This window comes from Girardinichthys multiradiatus, chromosome 6 (assembly GCF_021462225.1).
Source record: "Girardinichthys multiradiatus isolate DD_20200921_A chromosome 6, DD_fGirMul_XY1, whole genome shotgun sequence".
NCBI classification, from domain to species: domain Eukaryota; kingdom Metazoa; phylum Chordata; class Actinopteri; order Cyprinodontiformes; family Goodeidae; genus Girardinichthys; species Girardinichthys multiradiatus.
This window is the reverse complement of record NC_061799.1, coordinates 14,801,922-14,823,545: the sequence shown is the minus strand read 5'-3', so window position 1 is coordinate 14,823,545 and position 21,624 is coordinate 14,801,922. Positions and strand designations below refer to the sequence as shown.

Below are 21,624 nucleotides of genomic sequence, written 5' to 3'. Positions count from 1 at the left end.
GACCCAACACTCTGGATGAGCTGAAGGCCGCTATCGAAGCATCCTGGGCCTCCATAAGACCTCAGCAGTGCCACAGGCTGTTTGCCTCCATGCCACGCCGCATTGAAGCAGTCATTTCTGCAAAAGGATTCCCGACCAACTATTGAGTGCATAACTGTACATGATTATTTGAAGGTTGACGTTTTTTGTATTAAAAACACTTTTCTTTTATTGGTCGGATGAAATATGCTAATTTTGTGAGATAGGAATTTTGGGTTTTCATGAGCTGTATGCCAAAATCATCCGTATTAAGACAATAAAAGACCTGAAATATATCAGTTAGTGTGCAATGAATCTAAAATATATGAATGTTAAATTTTCATCATGACATTATGGAAAATAATGAACTTTATCACAATATGCTAATTTTTTGAGAAGGACCTATAGTTTCATACAGATGCTCTTTTTAAGCTCTGTGTGCTGATATGACACTGGTTCTTGAAATATTTAAGGTTTTATTTTCAAATTGATTTTTTCAATTTTCAACTATACATACCTACAGAATTAAAACTGCTTCTGTCTAGGGGTCAGATTCAGAATCACTACAATTGTCCACACAAACAAGGAATTTGACTCCAGTTCTACTATGATCTCAATATACAGACATTTTAAATATAAATAAGTAAAATCTGGTGGGAAATAAAAATGGATGAATTTTCTGTCTTCAAAGCATCAAGTTTTTTTTGTTCTTGAGTAACAAATGTAAACCAACAGTGTTTGCTAAACTAGCATGTCTTTATCTTTACTGGGTAATGGAAGTGGGGATCTTGAATTGGACACCTCAAACAGGTCTGAAGAACACATTTTAAGGCTTTCTGACATATCACAGCTGCTGGAGGATTTGGGGTTTCTGTCACATGCTCCTTACTGCTTACTTGGATGTTCCATCATGGAAACGAGCGCCTCCTTCTGGTGTACATAGCTAGTTGATGTTGCTGAACTTTGATGTGCAGCTTCTGATTTGGTGCTATGCTTTTTAAAGAGTCCACATTTGACCATCTGTAATTAAAAATCTATGTTTGAATAGGTCGGAGTTCAATTTCGTGATGTATGCTGAACACATGTATTTTTACTGATTTTTGAAATCTTTATTTCATTTGTAAAAATACACCACAATTTCAATCCTTTGTCTGTATTTGGCCCTCATTACAGCAGTGAAGAAGCACAATATGTAGAGTGACTATCATGCCTGGTCTGTTCTTCGGATGTTTTACAGCACTGGGTTTAGATTAGAGAAATGTTTTTTTTTTTTTTTTTTTTCTTAAAAAATATTGTTCAAATCACTCAATCCATCTAGCTAGATCAGTTATCAGACCTTTTTTGTAAATTAGCTCTTAATGTTTCTAAATTTAAATATTTATTGTATATATTTGTATACATTTTTTTTACATAATTTAAACTTTCAGGCAATTTCCTTCTTCACTAATCAGTATGAAAACAAATGTGGGTCCTAATACATGATTTGATAGTGACATTAGATGTAAATAATTATGAATAAAGCTGAATAAAATTAACCAAATCAAAAACGCGGATATGCATGCGTCACCAGCAGGTTTATTCGTATACATTTTAAGTGCAGTAAAGCGGCCTAGAGGTAGTACAGAAGGAGAAAAAAAGTGAAGGTTTGTGACAGAGAAGTTAATCCTTAAAGCTGTCGGGAGAAAGGGGTTGGGGGATGGGGAAGGACAAGTGTCCGCTATCTGTTTTGGCGCATATGAGCCGAAAAGCGCAACATCATGTTTTACCGCGAAGACACAATTATGAAGACACGCTCCCGCAACGCCCGACAGTTTATTGAAGCTATTTGAGACAGATCTGCGCATCTTCGGGGACATGGTGCACAAACTTCTGCAGCTCATCGGTGAGTTCACTGAATGAAAACATTAAAACGCTGGTAGAAAAATCAAGTACAAACTTTCATCCTGCGTCTTTAAAGAATCATCACTAACATCTTGTGTACCTGTTATACTGTGATTCTTCCTTGTGAGGATCTAACAGCCTCTTAGCTTCCTGTTTTCCCATTCTTCTCTCAGATAAAATTATTATTTCTATCTCTTCTGGCTTCTCAGCTGTAGCAGCAAGCCTTATCCCACCTGAGATGTGTGGTTCAACAGCAAAAACGAAAAAAATTCAAGGTAAGCTGAATCATCACACAGGTTTGCAAATCACTGGAATGTGATATGATACATTTGATTGCTTTAACTTTATCAAATAGATAATTTCTTCAGTCCTCATAGAATATTCACTGCTTAGTAAAATTATGTTACTCTAGCTTTTTTTTATTTTTTGCTTTTAATTGTGCTGGCTGAGATTTAAATCTTGAAAAACACCAATGTGATTCCAAGACAGCGACATATTTGAAGGTATATAAGGCTTTTAAAAAGTGAGTGCTAAAATCTAACGTTATAGTATTTATGTGATTCAAAATGTTTTTTTCTGAGATCCGTAGTGACTGGAGTTTTTGCGAGTTGTTTGAAACATAGAATAGTACAATGCTGCCCATCCCTGACCATTTGCTCCACACTGCTGGTCAGATGGCTGACAGGTATCTTTGCCACTTTCTCCATGCTTACAAAACAGCAAAAACAACAAAAAGTCAGCTGTTTGGTAAGTCTCCTGATTAGGAACACAGTACAATGACAGCCATTCTGAGGGAACAAAATAATCACCATCATCTTATCAAGTTAATATATTCACCTAAGACGTTAGATCCAAATAACAAATATTAAATTAACGGAATTAAATAGAGATGTACCAATCAATCAAGCAGAGATCAAAATCATCTAACTTTCCCTTCATTGGCTTTGATCAATGAGCAGCTTGTCAAATACTGAAAATCTATTTTTTTTCCAATTCATTAAATGCCTCAAAATTCCTGTCAACCAACAGCTTAAACACAAAATCAGATAAAGGTTAGGGTATTATGTTTTGAAGCACAAATAGCAATAATTGTGTAATTCATTTAGTATTTCAAAGCTATTGCTTCCATCAAAGAACCTACTGCAAATTTTTATTCTCTGATCTGTTATGGTCCTTAAAAGAAAAAGTCAAATTGTTCAATAACTCAATTAGCAGAGCAGACCTCAAACAAAAATAGAAATGTGTACTGACCAGAATAAGCATGTATGCAAGTGTATTATATTACTTCAGCAGTTGTAAGAATAATCATTGCTTTAATGTTATGATCCTTAGGTGTTTGAGTTTTGGAAAGGAAAACTCCCCTTTAACAGAGTGTAACCTCCAGCACACCCAGGCTCAGTGTAAGCGATCATCTTCCACTCCCAACTGGGGGTTTCAGAGAACAGAAGCATACAAACAAAATAACACAGAGGCACTGATCCAGGAGTACTTTCTATGTGAAAGAAAAGTAAAACGTTAAAGGCAGTAGTAGCTTCTTCAGTGGCTTCATCTAGGAGAGAAAAAAAACATTGTAAAAGATGAGAAAGCATATGTAAAAATCTACAAACCCTCTAAAAAATGTTAAAATCTTTGTTCTTTTAATTATCTTGCCAGTGAAAAACAATTCAGGTGTGACCCCTGCTGGGCAGTGTGGAACATGGGTAAAGGAGCCCAGTGGAGGGTATTTTACCTCCCCAAATTATCCTGAGAAATACCCACCTGAGAAGGAATGCATCTACATTATAGAAGGTAAGACTTAATTCCTGTCCCATCCTGCTTTAGATCTTCCCTCCCATTTCTTAAACAATCCTTCTGCGGCAGCCTTGCCCCGACAGTGCATTGATCTGTTCTTTGATGAGAAGTACTCCATTGAGCCATCCTGGGAGTGCCGGTTTGACCACATTGAAATACGCGATGGGCCCTTCGGCTTCTCTCCAATCATTGGCCGCTACTGCGGGCAGGAGAGCCCTGCCTATGTCCGCTCTAGCGGGAGGTACCTTTACATCAAGTTTGTGGTTGATGGTGAACTGGAGGCCATTGGCTTTTCAGCCCGCTATAACTTCACACAAGGTAAGCAAGAGCTGAGTAAGTTTTGGGGAAATCCAACAGAACACCCAAATTATAAACTCTGCTTTTATCTATTGCACTGTGCTTCTTTTATAAGGTAGCTAATCAAGTATATGGAGGACTTTGACTATAGGCATTACTTTCTGTTTTGTTTCTCATTAAAATTTTCTTTAAACAAACAGCCTAAAGGGTGTCATTTAGAAACTATGGTATTTGAGAACAAGTTGGATAATTAAAGTGGAATTGGTGTTCAAATTTTACCATTATTTTGGCTTGGGTGGACCACCCAGTTTCAGGACATGTCTAAAAGTTAAGTAGGTTCACAATAGAAAATGTTGCTGTCTCAGTAGAATACAGTCAAAGTATTCATAAAATTTGGACTATTTGAGTTTTTGTCACATAACAACCACAGACTTGAAAGTATTTGGTAGACCAACAAAAAGTAGCACATTATTATAAAGTGAAAGAAAGATTGTTCTATAAATACAAATATAAAATGACCGTTTTAACCAACTGCCTTCAGAAGTCACGTAAAAATAAAATAAATAAATAAAATAGGGTGATGTCACTATAAATCCAGCTTTCCTGTGAAGAACAATCCCCATAGTGACACATGGTGCTGGCAGCATCATGCTGTGGGGAAAGTTATGTTCAGCAGGGGAAGGGAAGCCGGTCAGAGTTGATGGGAAGATGGATGGAGCAAAACAGATACAGGGCAATCCTAGGAGAACAGCAAAAAAGAGGCTGCAAGAGATCTGAGACTAGGACAAATTCACTTTCAAACAAGACAAGGACACTTAACAAATAGTTATTATGGAATGATTAAAGCACTTTATGTGTCAGAAGATTCAACTAAAAGGGGAAGGGGTTGCAAATGCATGGTTAAAATGTTTATGCTGGTTATAAATTCCCAATGAAAATGAAATACAATTTGAGTTTATGGTTGGTTGGAACATGACAAAATGTGAAAAAGATCAAGGGGTATGAATAATTTTGTAACTTAGAAATTAAATAGCCGTGTTGCATTTTTTTCTCATTTATTCTTGATTACACCTTTATACATGTTGGCTTTTACATTTTTTTTTTCTCCGTCTGTCACAATGTGAACTTGTGTCGTAATGTTTAGCTGTGACACAGAAAGAGGCACATCAAAGATCGCTGACAATAATGCCAGAGCTCCTACATTTAGGAGCGTCCCACATAACTTTTTCAGCTAAAATCAATACACCAGTGTAAGTTTAGACACAATAATATTCATTGTTAGAGTTAGGAAAGTTATAACTGTTCAGGTTTCATACAGTGCATTGCAAAACTATTTACATCCCTTAAAATATTTAACATTCTGTAACATTAAAACTACAAATGTCATTGTATTTTATTGTGTTTTATGAGATAGACCAACTCAAAGCATTTCACATAACTATGAAATTAAGGGAAGACGCTACAATGATTTACCATTTTTGTAAAATTACCAAATAAAATATTGAGAACTGTGGTTTGTTTTTGTATTCAGACCCCTAAGTCTTATGATGTAGTAATTACTGCTTTAAGCCTTTTGGGGTAGGTCAACCAGCTTTGCAAATTTAAGAATTAACTTTAAGCCCATTGTTCTCTAGTCAGATTGGATGGAAAGCATCTATGAACATCAGTTTTAAAGATTTTCAATCTTCTATTCTCAATAGGAGATCGAGAATCTGTGATGTGTTTAGTTTTTTTCATTACATACAGTGTTTTGCACGTAAGCCAAAAGGTTACATTTTGGTCTATTTCTTCATGTTTGCTATGTTCCATACATGGCTCTTGCAGTATGACTTGAATGGTGGAGTGCATGACTTATATAGTACTTCCCCTGTCAACTATAAGCCAACCCGAGCAGGACATGCAGCTCCTAAGAAGTTACCCTGGGCCTCTTGGCTGCCTCTCTGATTAGACACTGACAGTATACCTATTGCAATTTGTTGTCCGGAGTGTGTTTACCTGTGTCACAGAAAACACAGGCTCTTAGCTTTCTGTTGCTTTTAGCTTGGGTCTCTCTCTATATCCCCTTGGAATGTGTTTTCTGATGTGCCAAAGCTGGCTACTGCTTGTGTATTTTCTGCAACCATGTGCAATTTTCCACTCATGAAATCTAGATAATACACACTCTTAAATGATAAAATCACACTGAATCTTTAAATTTTTTTTAACTGTGCAAAATATAAGAGGCAACAATAAAAACTCTACAGTTGCATGCTGCTGGTAATATGATGTGTTCTCTATTTGTAGTGCAGGCACAGCAGCTGCATCTGACAAGAGCAGGGAAGCCCCCCCCCCCCCCCCCCCCCCACACACACACACAGAGGCTCTTGTTCCTTCCATCTTACACACACATGCATGCAAACACACACACACACACGCACACACACGTTAATGAAAGCTTGTCTTCAGGGAATGCAGCTTGTCAGTGCTGAGCCGCGGTAGCAGCTTAAGGGCGTCCGAGGCGGAGGCTTTATTAACCAAAGAGTTTATAAGCCACCTACACCGACAAGAGGCAAAGATTAATCTGCATCCCTCAGCCCATCTACTAAACAACCTTTTTTATACATTGTTTTTAGCATTAAAATGTTTCTGCTATCGTTTATGTTACTACAGCTGTAGTTTCCTCAGTCAGTCCTACAGAATTTGGTTTTGAAATTGCCAGCAGCCTGAGGTTCTTTGCCAAAAGTGCATGTTATGGAGCAGAGCTGTTTTTTTCTGTAAAGTATCTAACATTCTGTTTCAGCATCTTATTTTATTTTTTAAAGACTAAAACATTATGCACGGTAACTCTTTTTTTTATCAGACCCCTACCTTGATATGTTCTTTTGAGAGGATATATTTCATTATTAACAAAAAAGGAGAAGCTGCTTTCTGTGTGTTTACATCAACGGTAATAAATCATTGAGGTCAAATGTTAACCCATTTTGACCCATCTAATGAAGCAGGAGATCCTTTTGCTTGATTACAGCTTTTGTTAACCAAAATTAAACAAAATATTTCGTTTTAGGTTTACTGACCAACCCAAAAGTTGATTAAAATAATGTTATGATGAAGAAGTGATCAGGATATGCTAAAAGCGAAGCCCTTGCAAGTGATGGATAGGTGTTACCACTTTTCTTTCTTTATTTTATGTATTTATTGTCACGTGTCTTGTTCTGACACTACTGACATTACGACAAAGATGATATTTCTGTATATTCTATCCTTATTGCATGATTAACAATTTTAAAACATGTGTGCATGTTGGTGTCAGTGTATGTGTGTGTGTGTGGGGGGGGGGGGGGGGTGATTGGGGCGCTATTGGATAGAAGGTTAGAAACCTCAACACTCAATAAAAAGCACAGCTAAAGGACTGTAACCTCTGCCCCTGAATGCCACAGCAGCTCGAGGTACAGGGATGGGTAGAGTAACAAAAAGTTATAACTTTACAGAAGTACTAGTAAGAATTGAAATCAATACCTAGAGTAGGTTAATTATACATTTTTGAACAAGAAACAAAAATGTATAATTCAAATTTAAATTTGAATTTGTTTCTTGTTCTTGTTTGGTTAAAATGTGCTTGTTCCTCTTTTATTGAAATGATCAGTGCTGGTTAGAGTAGCCAACAACTCCACAAGTAGAAAGTGTCTCAAAAAGTTACTCAGGTAAATGTAACTGGGTAAACGTAACTAATTACTACCCAACTCTACCCAGGTAGAAAGATAGCAGGCACCACCACGAAGATAACCTGACACAGGTAGGTCTGCTGCAAAGGACAGGAGCTTAGGCACCCAAACCAAAGAGGTATATAGGGAGAGATGTAGGGCGCCAAATTCCCTGACACAGCAGTCCACTGCAAGCTACCAGCATGACCAGGCATCAAAACAAGCCTGCAGCAGCAACACCAACAAGCACTGGGGAGGTAACAACCCCCCACCCTATTCCCCCCACACACCCCCGAGCACCCAATCCACCAGGCAGGCATCAGTTCACTGTGGTGACGTGAACTCAAAAGGACAGAGGAAGGGAGGGCACAGTGCCATCCCGCATTGTGAGACAACCCCAATGAGACAAAAAAAAGGTATCTACACTAGAGTTCATCCCAGTCCTTGCACCCCGCAATCTCTCCCTGAGAACAGTTATTGGTTCAAAAAGCATGAAATAAAAGGCAATCAGTAATTGGTTCATCTTTATTTTTATTTTTGTAAATCTACTTGTAATAAAGTTGGTCAGTAAACCTAAAACGAAATATTTTGTTTAATTTTGGTTAACAAAAGCTGTAATCAAGCAAAAGGATCTCCTGCTTCATTAGATGGGTCAAAATGGGTTAACATTTGACCTCAATGATTTATTACCGTTGCTCTATGTTCACCATAATTTCATGCTGAGTGAAAACCAAGTCCAATTACTATTAATTATCATGCATCTTGTTTTAATTTCAACTGTACAGTTTTCCTCTTGTTTTTGGCATAAAGCCCCTGGGCTGGGGATGTATTGTAGCATCACACACACATGCACACAAACACACACACACACACACACACACACACACACACACACACACACAATGGAATGAATGTGAATAATGTGGCCTGGAGCATAAAGATTAAGAAGCAGAGAGGATTAATAAGTGTCCTTGTTGTTTTAAGCTTCTGACTTCATCACATTACCTTCTCACTTTATAACCCCCAGCTTTCTGCTTGTTCAATAACAAAAGATCTATACAGGGGAAAAGTCATTCTCTCTTTTACACATAAAATAGCACCTAGTGGGTTAGTCCGCCATACTTTCATTTAATTCTTTTTTTTTTCTTTAAACCAAGTGTTTCTAAGAGAATCCACAAGTACAAGTAATTTTTTTTTTAATCACCAGGTTGATAGAAGCCACTAGAGTCTAATCTGTCCTGAATTAAACTGGACTATTAAGATTTTTAATCCACGTCAGCGCAAAGGTTTAGGACACAATATGTGTTCCCTTTCTGTGTTTTTTTTTTTTTTGATTAAGAGCATCAGGGTTTTTGAGTTTTGAGGCCATCAAAATTGTGCCGCTACATCTTTACGTAACCTTCGGCCAGCTGTGTGTTTAATGTCTTTCAATATGCCTTAAATATCACTATTTTTATTATGTATTTCATTTTCTTTTTCCTCTATAATCTTTGGTCAAAGATTCTGTTTATTTTCTTTCAATCTCATTTTAAAAAGAAGCAATGTTGCTTTACAAACTACCAAACAACACGATATACATTTTCTTAAGTATATTGTTTGTTGTATAAAATATATCCATAATAGAATTTACATATGTTATTGTAGTTATAATGTACAGAGTAGTGCATAGCATAGGAAAAGGTTACATGGTTTTTAAGATTTCCGTGAATAGAAATTGAAAAGTGTGCACTTTCCCCTGAGTCAATACTTTGTAGAACCAACATCTGCTGCAATTATAGCTACAATTCTTTTAATCTGCTTTGAAATTCTTCCCTTTTGTCATTTTTTATTTGTTTGTTACCTCTTTTTTATTGAGAGCCACAGTTCACAATATGACTGGTACAAAGGATAACACAGTATTTACAAAACCCCACGTCCCTCACAACCCTGGGTAGTGCTCACATGTAAAGCAGCTGGGATTTTCCCTGTGATGACATCAGCAGGATAAATAAAAAAGTAATAGATTAAAACACAAAACATAAATGAAACACAAATAGAAATGTAAAAAATCCAGCATTATCCTCAATGTGTCTCAGGTAAACATTTCAATCGATTTAGAAAGGAGTAAGTAGCTCAATAACAGAAGCCCAACTACAATTGAAACATATCTAAAATATTTTAAAACATTCTGTGATGTGCAAGGAGAGTACAGAATGCTGTGCCTCTATATTTTCTTCTACACTACAGAACATAACAGTGGGTGCAGCACTGAATGTAGATGAATTTACTTTAGTTTGAAATTTCACCATCGCTCGACTGACAAACAAAAGCAAACAAAAGCTTGATGAGAACATGTGTGTTAATGCTGCTGCAGCTTTATGTGCTAGAAGGGCCCATTCTTCTTTGCAGGATCAGTTTAATTACATGGAAAGCATATGTGAACCTCATTTTTCATGTCCTGCCAAAGATTATGACATGGATTTACGTCTGGACTTTGACTGGGCCATTGTAGCACATGAACACGCCTTGGTCATGGTGTAGCCCTGGCTGTATGTTTAGGGTCATTGTCCTGCTAAAATGTAAGCTTCCACTAGTCTAAATTCTTTTATAGCCTCTGAAAGGTTTTCTTCCACAGTTTTCTTGTATTTAGCTCCATCCATCTTTCTATTTGTTCTGACCAGAATAAAAGCACATGTCACATTTTTTAGATTTTTATTAGCAAGAAAAACTAATGCATTATTCTTAAACTTTTCTTACAACCTCATGTTGGTCTTTCCCATAAAATTCTAATAAATGTGAAAAATTAAAGAATACTTTTTAAGGCACTGTATTTTCTCATGTGAACAATAGTTTGGACTTATCCCTATAAATACACAGTATTAAATGTTTGTCTCTACCATAATTATTATTCTGAATTTCAGATCCTGAGTTTGAAGAAATTGGGGAATTACCAGTTCTACCAGGCGAGTATTTATTTTACTGGACACATTTTACCATAAATGTGAATACAAAACAAAATCAGGATTTCACTGGACTCAACCCAGTATTTTTGTTATTGAGGTTTAGGAACTTGGTCAATTAAATTTATTCCATCAGGTCCCAAATTATTAATATTGTCAAGTCTAGATGTGCACAACTGCAGACACATTATGTAAGTAATTTATGATATATTTCAGTAAGAGATCTCAGAGTTTGGGAAATTGTTTTGCTTGTATTTTCTTTTCCAAAAAGATTTGTACAACTGTTCATTGAACGTTTCAAGCTCTTTACCATGATAGATATGCATGTGATACGTGCTTAAAGACTAAACCCATCTTTCAACATATTATCACATGTTTTTTTGCTTGGCACAACTCATTTCTTTTCTCCACAGCCTGTGACTTTGAGCTGAGTGGTCCGGAGGGTTTTGTGGAATCGACGCAGATAGCCAAAGAGGGCAAGGCACAGCTGACTGAAGCAGTGGACTGCAGGTGGTACATTAAAGCCCCTCCAAGAGGAAAGGTGAGCTACTGTAGAGTGTGTTAATTTAATAATTTAATAAAGGAATGTTTTAAACATATATTAATAATAGATACTGCTTATAAATAAATCTATCATTCTATTTTATAATGATTAATGACATTTGTCTTTACAAGGAAATAAATATGTAATTTTTGTAGGAACATTTTTACTGTAGGTGTACCATGATGTCTGACTTGCAATTCTTGCAGCTCTTACGATTGCTTTATGTCATTGTGTCTTAGAAATGCTACCTCTGGTTTACTTTTTAGCTTGAGTTATTGTTACCATGCTTGTTCATTTTGACTGTGTCCAACCCACAAAGAAATTATAATACAATGTTACTGAAAAATAAAGTTTTAACCTTTTAACCTTAAAGGGAACATATCATGCTTTTAAGTCCTTTCTTTTCACACTCGCGGTTTGTTGTCATTTTAGCTTTATTTGCAGCTTACCACTTTGCTGTGTCCGTTGTTTCCATAGACAGAAGAAACTGACCCCTTAATCAGATGAAGTCTTTCAGCAAATTATTCTTGATACTGGCAGAGGTTGCTGAAGGCACTAATCCCACTGATGTGGAAACATTTTCATGAAAAATAAAATTTAACCAGGCACTTCAAAGAGGTCCTGATGTTGCATAATTAATTGTGTGGGTTAATACACCCAACAACCAAACCAAACTTACCCTCTTTCAGCATAGGCATACTTGAGCTTGAACTACAAAATAACAGAGAAAAATAAACATGGCAGATATTAAAAACTGATCAGCCAGAAGTCCATTACCTTGTTTAGCTGTTCCGCAGCAAATACTGTGACGTAACAGTTCAAAAAATATTAATGAAAATAGAGAAAATTTAATGTACTGAAAACTATGACCCTAACAGAATATAAAGATATCTCTGCAACACCTGGAGAGACAGACTCCAAGTACACAACAACATGTATTTAAAGGCTAAAAAAGTGGATTTTACATGATATAAAAAAGAAATCACATGTGCAATTTGGAAGTGTCTGTGCTTTTGCCCAGTTGGAAGCCCTATCCATGGAGATCAATCTTTGGGTTGCCTAAGTGTTGCACTTTTATTGTGTGCGTTTGGACAGTGGATAATTTGTTTCAGCTTATTGGTTTGTCTTTCATTAAATCCTGCCCCCACAGATCTACATGCGCTTTCTAGAGTATGAAATGCACAACTCAAATGAGTGCAAGCGCAATTTCGTCGCCATCTATGATGGGAGCAGTGGAGTGGAGCACCTGAAGAACAAGTTTTGCTCCACAGTTGCCAACGATGTCATGCTGGTGACCTCTGTAGGTGTGGTGAGGCTCTGGGCGGATGAGGGGAGCAGGAAGAGCAGATTTAAGATCCTGTTTACGACTTTCCATGAACGTAAGTGGCAGTTTGTAAAAGGTCAATGTATACATAAAGAAAAAACAAAAGTTCTTGTGTGGTAATGCTGTCTGTCACATTCAGCTTGCTTCTTTGAGGTTAGTTGTTGTCATTTGGCACACATAGGCATCGCTCTCGAAAGCACCAAAACATTAAGCCATAAAACGTTTCATTAGAAGTGTTTAACCTTCTGTACAGGAGATGTAAAAAAAATAGAAGATAGTTATATTTTGGGCATAGAAGCATTGGCCGCACACATACCACCCATATAGGTTGTTTAATTAAAAAACAAGGATCTATAGTATGACAATGTACTTCCCTTTAGTCAGTATATTGTTACCACAAGTCATTATGGGAGCACAGCACTGGTTTTTAAAAGCTGTAAGAGTGAGAGATAACAGAGTGCAGTCCTGTGCATTCATGAAATATCCTGGAATTTTACTATAGTTGACCTTAAAGTTTGGCTGCTTGTCAACTGCCTTTTATTTTAGCTCCATGTGAAGGAGACACCTTCTTTTGCCACAGCAACATGTGCATCAACAACACCCTCGTCTGCAACGGTGTTCAGAACTGTGTTTACCCGTGGGATGAGAATCGGTGCAAAGGTAGGCTGACCGCCTAAACTTGCAACATTTTTTTGCTGTCTGCTGACTTATGTGTTGTCTCTCCTTCACTAGAGAAGAGAAAGGCCAGCATATTGGATACGCTGGACAACACTAACCTCACAATCATTGGAATAACCTGCGGTCTGGTCGTCATCCTGCTCATCATTTCTGTCATCATTCAGATCAAGCAGCCTCGCAAGAAATATGTCATCCGCAGGTAAGAGATGTATAACCCACGTGGTGTGATATTATATTACAAACATGTTGATCACTAATAATTTAATGTAAAATAGAAGTTACAAACGAACCCCTGCTATGGTAGCAAGTTTCACTTTGACCTTTGCTGCCATGTCTATGTTTGTTGGATGTTGTTATTTAATAAACTAGCAAACAGAAGTAGTGAAATAAATGTATCAGCACACTTACACCTATAAAACATTTATGAAAACCTTATGTGATGACTTGAGGACATGGACGTAACCACCATTTACCAGTGTCTCAACTTTTGACTTTGGTTCAACCAAGAACAATAGTACGTAGATTTTTCTGGAATATATTTATTGTTGATGATCCCCAGTCTCACTTTGGGTAAATCATAATAAATGTCAGTAGAAATGTTTTTCTATTAGAAACTAGAAGATAAAACATTTGAGGTGTGACAGAAACCATGTGGGTCAAAGGAGGTTGGGATGTCTGCTTGACTGTGAGCAAGAGAGGAGAATGCTGAGCTTTTTTCTAAACTGAACCAATTGAAGAATGTGTTTCATTGGCTCTCTCCAGACTTCCATCTATCCAATCCTGCTTCTGCTTGAAACTTGTCAAAATGTCCATCCCTGACCACAAATCTCTGATATTGTTCTGCTGGAGCTTGCTCTCCACCTTCTTTCCGTACGTATGAAGTAACAGTACACCTTTTCAGTAACAACATGGAGCTGTCTACAAGTCCTCATGCATCAATTCATATCTGTGTGAAGGTCTGCCTAATAATCTACTGCAATTTGCATGAGTAAAAGGAATTTTTTGTCGGTAGGACCCCAAAACTGATTCTAGACCAGGGGCCCACATTCTTCTAAATCTGGCCTGGTAGTACCTATCCTGAATGTTTAATTGTCAGTATTTGTACTTTTTGTCTCTCTTTGCATCCACAGAGATGACTTTGATCCAGCTCTGCTCCACCCTGGTTTTGAGCCCCCACATTACGAGCTCTGCACCCTGCGCCGTGCCCCTTCTGGTGACTTGACTGATGCTGCTCTGGCAGATGACTTTGAGAAGTTCCACAAACTCAGGCGTTCTGAAAGCAAGTGCATCCGTGACCACCACTGCGGCTCTCAGCAGGGAAGCCTCCATGGCAGCATCCATGGTAGCCGCAGTAACCTGAGCCTGAGGGATGCTACAATTGCACCTGATGGGGGGGCCACCGTACCCCCGATGTCACCGATAATGGTGAAACAGATGTCTCCTCACCTCTCTCACCACAACACCCTAGCAGGTCGACGGAGCATCCTGGTGATGAAGCACAGCTATTCACAAGATGGGGCGGAGGTGTACAGGGCGGAGGATGAGGAGGATGATTTGATGATGGATGCTGGTCCCACCACCAGCCTCCACCACTTGCACCACCACCAGATCCACCACAGCACTTCAGGTTTGGACCACACTGTTCATCGTACGTTGTCTAATGACTTCTAATTTATTGCAAGTTAGCAAATCAGGTCATCTTGCAGTGGTTTGTATTGAAGTTGATGGGAGAAATTTGCACAAAAAAAGTAAAAATCAGTTTGGGAATTTTCTTTTGCTTCTCAACAGGGACTAAAATCCAGGAGTTCTTAAAACTTAATACAGATCCTATTTGAGTGTCTTTTTAAAATCCATATTTGACATTCATTGAATGGAAATAGCATACAATTCAGCTTATAAATTCTTTTTAATTACTAGTTTTAATATATGTTACCCCAAGCAAAAGAATTAAATTTAGTATAAAGTACCACACAGTTTAGGGCACAACTGACATGAGTAAAAGACGAAAGTGAAGTATAACACAGATTAGTGAAAGATAAAAATCATTCTATTGGATCCCAGTTCCCTTTATTGTTCCTGATACTTCTGCCCTCACACAGTACTGCAAAATATGTTTATCTAATGGATGAGTATATACAGTCAATTATGTAAATGAATGAATGAATATATAAATGAACGAACGAACGAACGAATCTGGTGATTGCAGTTTTTCTTACATGTTTGGACATTTTTCCACTACCAAAGCAAAAACAAATGCTTTAGTAAATGTTAGATACTGTGTGTGTTTTCACTCAATTGTTAATTTATTTGAATAAATATTTTTCCCTGAAAGTCAGCATGGCATTATTCTTTTATTGCTGCACTCCTTTTCATTGTGACTGTATGTATTATACACTTGAAATCAGTGCCAAGAACCAATTATTATTGAGAACTATTTGATAGCCCTATATTTTTGGTTTTCTCTAGTTTCTGGAAGAAGTTATTGTGATGCTGGTTTGCAATGTCATGTGAAACAATTCCTACAATTTAAACATTTCCACATTTTGTCACAATACAGCCATAAACCTCAATGTATTTTAAAGGATCTTTTTTGTGATAAACCAAGAGAGAGTTGTGTAGAATCGAGAAGTGGAAAGAAAATGATAGATTTCACTTCAAATATTTCTAAAAAGAAATCTGAAAAAGTGTGTTGTGTATTTGTATTCAGTCCCCTTTACTCCGACACCCCTAAGTAAAGTCCAGTGTAACCATTACTTTCAGAAGTCACCTAATTAGTCAAAAACATCCATCTGTATGTAGTTTGATCTCAGTATAAATTTGTCTGTTCTGTGAAGGTAACATTAGTAAACAAACAACCTCATGAAGCTGGAGGAACAAACCAGACAGGTCACGGTTAAAGATCTGAAGTTTACGGTTTGGTTATCAAACAGCATCCAAAACTCAAGACATTTGTACCCATCTTCCAAACGTAGAAAAGTATGACACAACTGCAAATTTAACAGGACATGATGTTGCACATAGGAACTGCAGAGAGCCACAGGTCAGGTGGGTGAATCTGTTGACAGCCATTAGTCATGGACACTAAAATCTGGCCTTTATGAGAACCATTGACAGTTATTGGAGGCCATTTTGCCAGAAACCATGTAGGGGCACAGCAAATATGTGAAGGAAAGTGCTCTGGTTAGATGCCACCAAAATTCACTTTTTGGCCTATGCAAATCAAGATATGTGGTGGAAAACTAACACAGCACATCACCCTGAATACATCATTCCCACTAGGGAACATGGTGGCGTCACCATCATGCGCTGGTAATATATTTTCCAGCAGGAACAGGGAGGCTGGTCAAAGTTGTGGAAAAGATTGATTGTAAGAAATGTTTGGCAATCATTGAAGACAACTTGTTAAAGGCAGCAAAAGAACTGAGAGTGTCCAAAAGGTTCACCTTTCAGCAGGACAACAACCCTGAAAACATTAAGCCAGAGCTACAATGGAATGGTCTGGATCAAAGCAAATTCATGTCTTAGAACAGTCTAGTACCTCCAGACACTAATTTCAAATGTCAATCTATGACAAGATATAAAAATGTATGCTCACATATGCTCTCCATTCAAGCTGGTTGAGCTTTGTTGCATGGAAGAGTTGGAAAACAATCAAGAACTAGAAGTACAAAGCTAGTAAAGACATACACAAAAAGACATGGATGTAGGTATGCTGGTGTAACCTCAACATTTTGACTACAGAATTTAAACGCTGCGCAGTGTGACATAAATCTTATCTTACACTTTGACTAAACAGAGCCATCTGCCCTGAACCATGCTATTGATCAAACCTGCTCCAGGGGAACAAAGAAATGGGTTTAAATATTTTTATCAGTTCATGCAGAGTATCAGGTCATAAACCAGGGCACTTAAAATTTTTTTCCTCGACAACTTGCGTCACGCCACCAAATCAATGATTTCTGGTGTTCCTGTTTCACCTGTTCCACTTCCATGGCTGCAAGTGTATAAAGTTTTGTGTAGAGAAACTTGACTGGCCTGCACAGAGTCCTGACCTTCTTGGACACCTTTGGGATGAATTAGAGCGGAGGGTGCAATTCTGATTTGATCATCTAACTATGAGCACATTCCTAAACCTTGTGGAAGATGTTTACAGAATAGTTTAAGGTTCTGCTGTCAACGGTGGGTCCATCAACAAATTGGATCTTATAGATCAAGAATAGGATGTCATAAAAGAAAAGTTGTAAAAGTAGACAGACAAATAATTTTGGCAATATATATAGTGTGTGTGTGTGTGTGTGTGTGTGTGTGTGTGTGTGTGTGTGTGTGTGTGTGTGTGTATAATATTTATGAAAATAAGTACTCCATTTGATAAAGATATGGGGTCAACAGTAAGGCTTAACAAGAAATTAAATATGTGCTGTAATAAAAGATCAAAATCAAAGGCAATTATTGATATTAATGCAATTAATATAGGTGTGAAAGTGTGATTGTGAATAATCAGACACTTAGCAATAAACATCCCTTAGAAACACCTCATCATGGTGTTTTTAAGAGGACATGGTGAGAAAAAGCTTTAAAAGAAAGGGGTTTATAAAAATGTCAGATTTTATCATAGAATAATAAAACGACTATTTAAATTAAATTTAAAATGATTGCAAAAATTATTCCAAACCAGCAGGTGGCAGTCATGTACCGCAACGTTTGCAACCGGAGCCTAATAAAATCAAGAAGAATAAAGTAGTTTAGATTTTGTTTTTATTGGTTGTAGCGGGAAACTAAAAGTGGCCGAGTGCTGATAAATAACATTTTTCTTTTTTATTTTCCTTACTTGAATTCTTAAATATCTGCTAACTCTTTAGTGAAGCCCCAATTTTCTCATCATATGTTTAAAAAGATCAAGACTTTTTTGTTGGGAAGAACCATTCAAGTTAAGATAGGAGTGTTATTCTCAGAAATACTTTGTTAAGAATGGCACACCTCAAGGAAGTAAAGTTAGTCCTTTATTATACTCTATAATAATAAATGATCAATCTTGTGATGTAGAAAGTGGGATGGAGTTTTCCCTTTTTGCAAATGATGGGACACTTTGCAAAATAGGAAAAAGCTTGGAGTTTTTAGTAAAGAAACTTCAGGAGGCTATTACAAAAGTAAAGAAATGGTCATATAAATGGGGGGGTAAAATGTTCTGTCAATAAAACAAAGGTGATGTTTTTCACAAGGAAAAGAAGCGAATGATAGTTAAAACAACATAATCCGGAATTAGAGAGAACAAAATGTTTACATTTTTAGGAATGTGGTTAGTTGAAAAATTAACATGGAAGATTCACATTCAGAAAGTTTCAGATAAATGTAAAAATTGTTTAAATATAATAAGGTGTGTAACAGGGAGTCAGTGGGTTGCAGACAGAGTTGCTTTAAGGGCAATTTATATTGCGTTGAAAAGGTCAGTCCCACAATATGGGTGTGTGGTATTTGGTTTAGCAGCAGACACGATTCCTAAAAAACTAGATTATATTCAATTTCAGGCATTACGACTTTGATCAGGAGCACTCAGGACAACGTCTCTGGCAGATTTACAAGTAGACATGGGAGAAATGCCATTGGGACTAAGAAGAATACAATTGATACTACTAGGCAAGTTCACAGTGCCATGATAAATGTCATCCAACACAAAAAACACAACAACCCTGCTAGGAGAAGGAGAAGAAGATAGTAAAAAGCTTTGGATGGTTAGTGGAACAGAGAGCAGCAGAACTATGAGGGGATCAGTTGGGTATTAGTCCAACCGTTTCATTACCAGCAATACATGGATCCTCCCTAAAGCTAAAATAGATTTTTCAGTCCTTGAAAGGAAGAAAGATAAGGAGTTAATTTTAGAGGCTCTAAGTACACATAATTATATTGATAGTTTAAGGGTAAAAGGACTAGTGATGGTCTATCAGTGTATACAGGGGAAATGCTGGCAAGTCTTTTAGCAGTACAATGGATGGAGGAAATTAGACCACCAAGAACAATTATTTGTTCATACTCTAGTTCATCATTGCAATGTTTACATAACAGCAATTCAGAGAGTAGAAGAGGTATTCTTTTGTAGATACAGCAGACAGTCCTTTTCTATACTGCTTCTTCCATAGTGGGCTACGGGGATGCTGGTGCCTATCTCCAGCAGTCTATGGGTGGGAGGTGGGGTACACACAGGTCGGAATACTGGCTTAATTGAGATGATTTCATTTATTCAAGTATTTATTTATCTAGTTTAGTTTTTTTTTTTCATTTTGTTAGCAAAATCCTTATCCACACTCCTTACCAGTTGGTGGCGGTAACGCACCATTAAGTTGTTTGCCAACCGCCAATAAACAACACAAGAAGAAGAAGAAGAATCATGTCACAGCGGGAGCTGCTTCTAAACTCGGAACGGAGTAAGGGAGCTTTCACTGAAGAGAGACGGAGTAGAAGTCGACTCGGACTGGTCCTCACAGGGGTTGTTGGAGGCTCACTGGTCGCTCTTTACGCGGTGGCTGCTCCATTTGTCGCCCCTGCCCTCAGAACAGTCTGCCTCCCATTTGTCCCAGCCACCACGGCTCAGGTGGGGAACGTCCTCAAGGTGCTGCGGACCAGATCAGGGACTCTGGTGGACATTGGAAGCGGAGATGGAAGGATAGTAAGTGCTGTTTAGACCTGTGATATACTGGGTTGTGTTGCTTAGTGTTATTCTTTGATCTATATGCATGTATGTTTATTTACATTGAAACAGAATGAGTTGTTCACCAATTCATTGACTTGTAATAAATAGACAGTTTATTCAGAGGAAAAGCCTTTTTTTTTTTTCTTTTTTACAGTAGAATATATTTTCTCCGTTTAAAACACTGACAGAGAAGCTTCTGCTTTGAAAGAAAAGGTATTGGAAGTTATTTCCAGTTTTGATTGAATTCTGCTACCTAATTATTATTATTTAATTTCTATAATTATTATTTAATTTCCCTTTGGGATTAATAAAGTATTTTTGAATTTGAATTGAATTGTGCTCACATACTAAATCAAAAATGGACAACAACTGATATTCTGAGAACTGAGACCCACAATAGCAGAGTCCAAAACTTGTAGCAGCAGTTCAAGGAGGGCATGTGCTAATGTCTGCTGTAGAAGGTCACTTAATGTTAGTTTTTACACGAATGAGTATATTTGAAAAATACAATTTTCTAGTATCGATTATTTTGACAACCCTAGTATAAATTACATTAGCTTTAAACTGTGACCCTTGTTGACACAACTTTAAAACTTCAATGCCTTTCTTAATTATTTTCACTATTGCTACATTTGTCAACCTGTCCTTGCAGTCCACCTATATCTCATGCAGGCCTTGATCCATTTCCAGCTATGATTTGTTAAAGCAGGGGTGTCAAACTCCAGTCCTCGATGGCCTGAAACTTTTAGATGTGTCTCTGGTTCAACACACCCTTGAGGAATGGAGTTTGACACCTGTGTTTTTAAACAATGATATTTGCTCAATACTTACTTTACTGATGCATTGCATTTCCCTGTGCTCCCTCTTGTTCTTGCAGGTGATAGCAGCAGCAAAGTGTGGATTTCAGGCATCCGGTTTAGAACTGAACCCCTGGTTGGTTTGGTATTCTCGCTACAAGGCCTGGAGAGAGGGGGTTCATCGCTCCACTTCCTTTCACATCTCTGATTTGTGGAAGGTCAGTGGCTCCTGATTAGAGGATCACATATGAATACTCATTTAGTTTGAAAAAATAAACAATAAAACTTATTAATCTTACATGGTAAACCCAAATGTTTTTGTCTTTTTTGACAGGCTAGCTTTGCTCAGTATTCCACTGTTGTAATTTTTGGAGTTCCTCAAATGGTGAGTTACATACATTTCTTTGATAAAATCTACACAATGGCTATAGGTGAAAAAGTTGAAACAATAAAATAAAATGTTGCTTGTCTTGGTCTTCAAAATGCTTATTAAAATAGTTTTTTTCTATGTCTACAGATGGATCAGCTGGAGCTTAAGCTGGCAAGTGAGCTGCCAAGTTCAGCAAAGGTGGTTGCCTGTCGCTTCCCCTTTCCCACATGGGTTCCTGAAAGCACTGAAGGGGAAGGCATAGACACTGTGTGGGTGTATGATGCCAAAACATTTCAATCAGATCTGCACAGTGGAAAGACAAGGAACATGTCATTAGAGGATAAACCAGATCCACACACAAGATTGCTCAGCGTTTTCTAGAGCTGCATGGGCTACAGATTTTCATTGTTTTTGGTTTATCTTTATATATTTTTTTATTTTTGCATTTTATGCAATGATATGTGTCTGATTTTTTTCATTTTATATTATATAGTTTAGTAGCCTGTTAATACTCATGCTTAATAGGTGAAAACCTGCTTTAAATAAAACTAATCATAAATTATTTTATGTACAAAATAAGACTAAATCAAAGACAGTGCTGATAAGCTTACACAGGTACA

The 21,624-nt window shown here is 37.3% G+C and overlaps 2 protein-coding genes across 3 annotated transcripts; both read left to right on the top strand.

The window, feature by feature from the left end:
* The first annotated feature begins 1,738 nt into the window (after window positions 1-1,738).
* Window positions 1,739-15,487, top strand: LOC124870298 (neuropilin and tolloid-like protein 1). Of its 2 annotated transcripts, XM_047368894.1 has the most exons (11): window positions 1,739-1,900; window positions 2,109-2,174; window positions 3,553-3,687; window positions 3,760-4,008; window positions 10,568-10,609; window positions 11,020-11,147; window positions 12,301-12,529; window positions 13,021-13,134; window positions 13,207-13,351; window positions 13,915-14,022; window positions 14,283-15,487. In XM_047368894.1, the coding sequence occupies exons 1-11, from the start codon at window positions 1,873-1,875 to the stop codon at window positions 14,821-14,823; spliced, it is 1,785 nt and encodes a 594-aa protein (XP_047224850.1). In that variant the 5' UTR covers window positions 1,739-1,872; the 3' UTR covers window positions 14,824-15,487. The 2 variants fall into 2 exon arrangements, with proteins under 2 accessions (XP_047224850.1, XP_047224851.1); XM_047368895.1 differs by lacking the exon at window positions 13,915-14,022.
* A 3,901-nt stretch (window positions 15,488-19,388) lies between these two features.
* Window positions 19,389-21,566, top strand: atpsckmt (fATP synthase c subunit lysine N-methyltransferase). The gene is made up of 4 exons (XM_047368119.1): window positions 19,389-19,813; window positions 20,715-20,852; window positions 20,969-21,019; window positions 21,152-21,566. The coding sequence occupies exons 1-4, from the start codon at window positions 19,535-19,537 to the stop codon at window positions 21,383-21,385; spliced, it is 702 nt and encodes a 233-aa protein (XP_047224075.1). The 5' UTR covers window positions 19,389-19,534; the 3' UTR covers window positions 21,386-21,566.
* The last annotated feature ends 58 nt before the right edge of the window (window positions 21,567-21,624 follow it).

Coding starts and splice junctions, on each gene's coding strand:
- LOC124870298 (XM_047368894.1), top strand. CDS start 1,873: ATGGTGCACAAACTTCTGCAGCTCATCG. Junction 2,175..3,552: donor AAAAACGAAAAAAATTCAAG/GTAAGCTGAATC, acceptor TTATCTTGCCAG/TGAAAAACAATTCAGGTGTG. Junction 13,135..13,206: donor GGATGAGAATCGGTGCAAAG/GTAGGCTGACCG, acceptor CTCCTTCACTAG/AGAAGAGAAAGGCCAGCATA.
- atpsckmt (XM_047368119.1), top strand. CDS start 19,535: ATGTCACAGCGGGAGCTGCTTCTAAACTCGGAACGGAGTAAGGGAGCT. Junction 19,814..20,714: donor GAAGCGGAGATGGAAGGATA/GTAAGTGCTGTT, acceptor TTGTTCTTGCAG/GTGATAGCAGCAGCAAAGTG. Junction 20,853..20,968: donor ACATCTCTGATTTGTGGAAG/GTCAGTGGCTCC, acceptor CTTTTTTGACAG/GCTAGCTTTGCTCAGTATTC.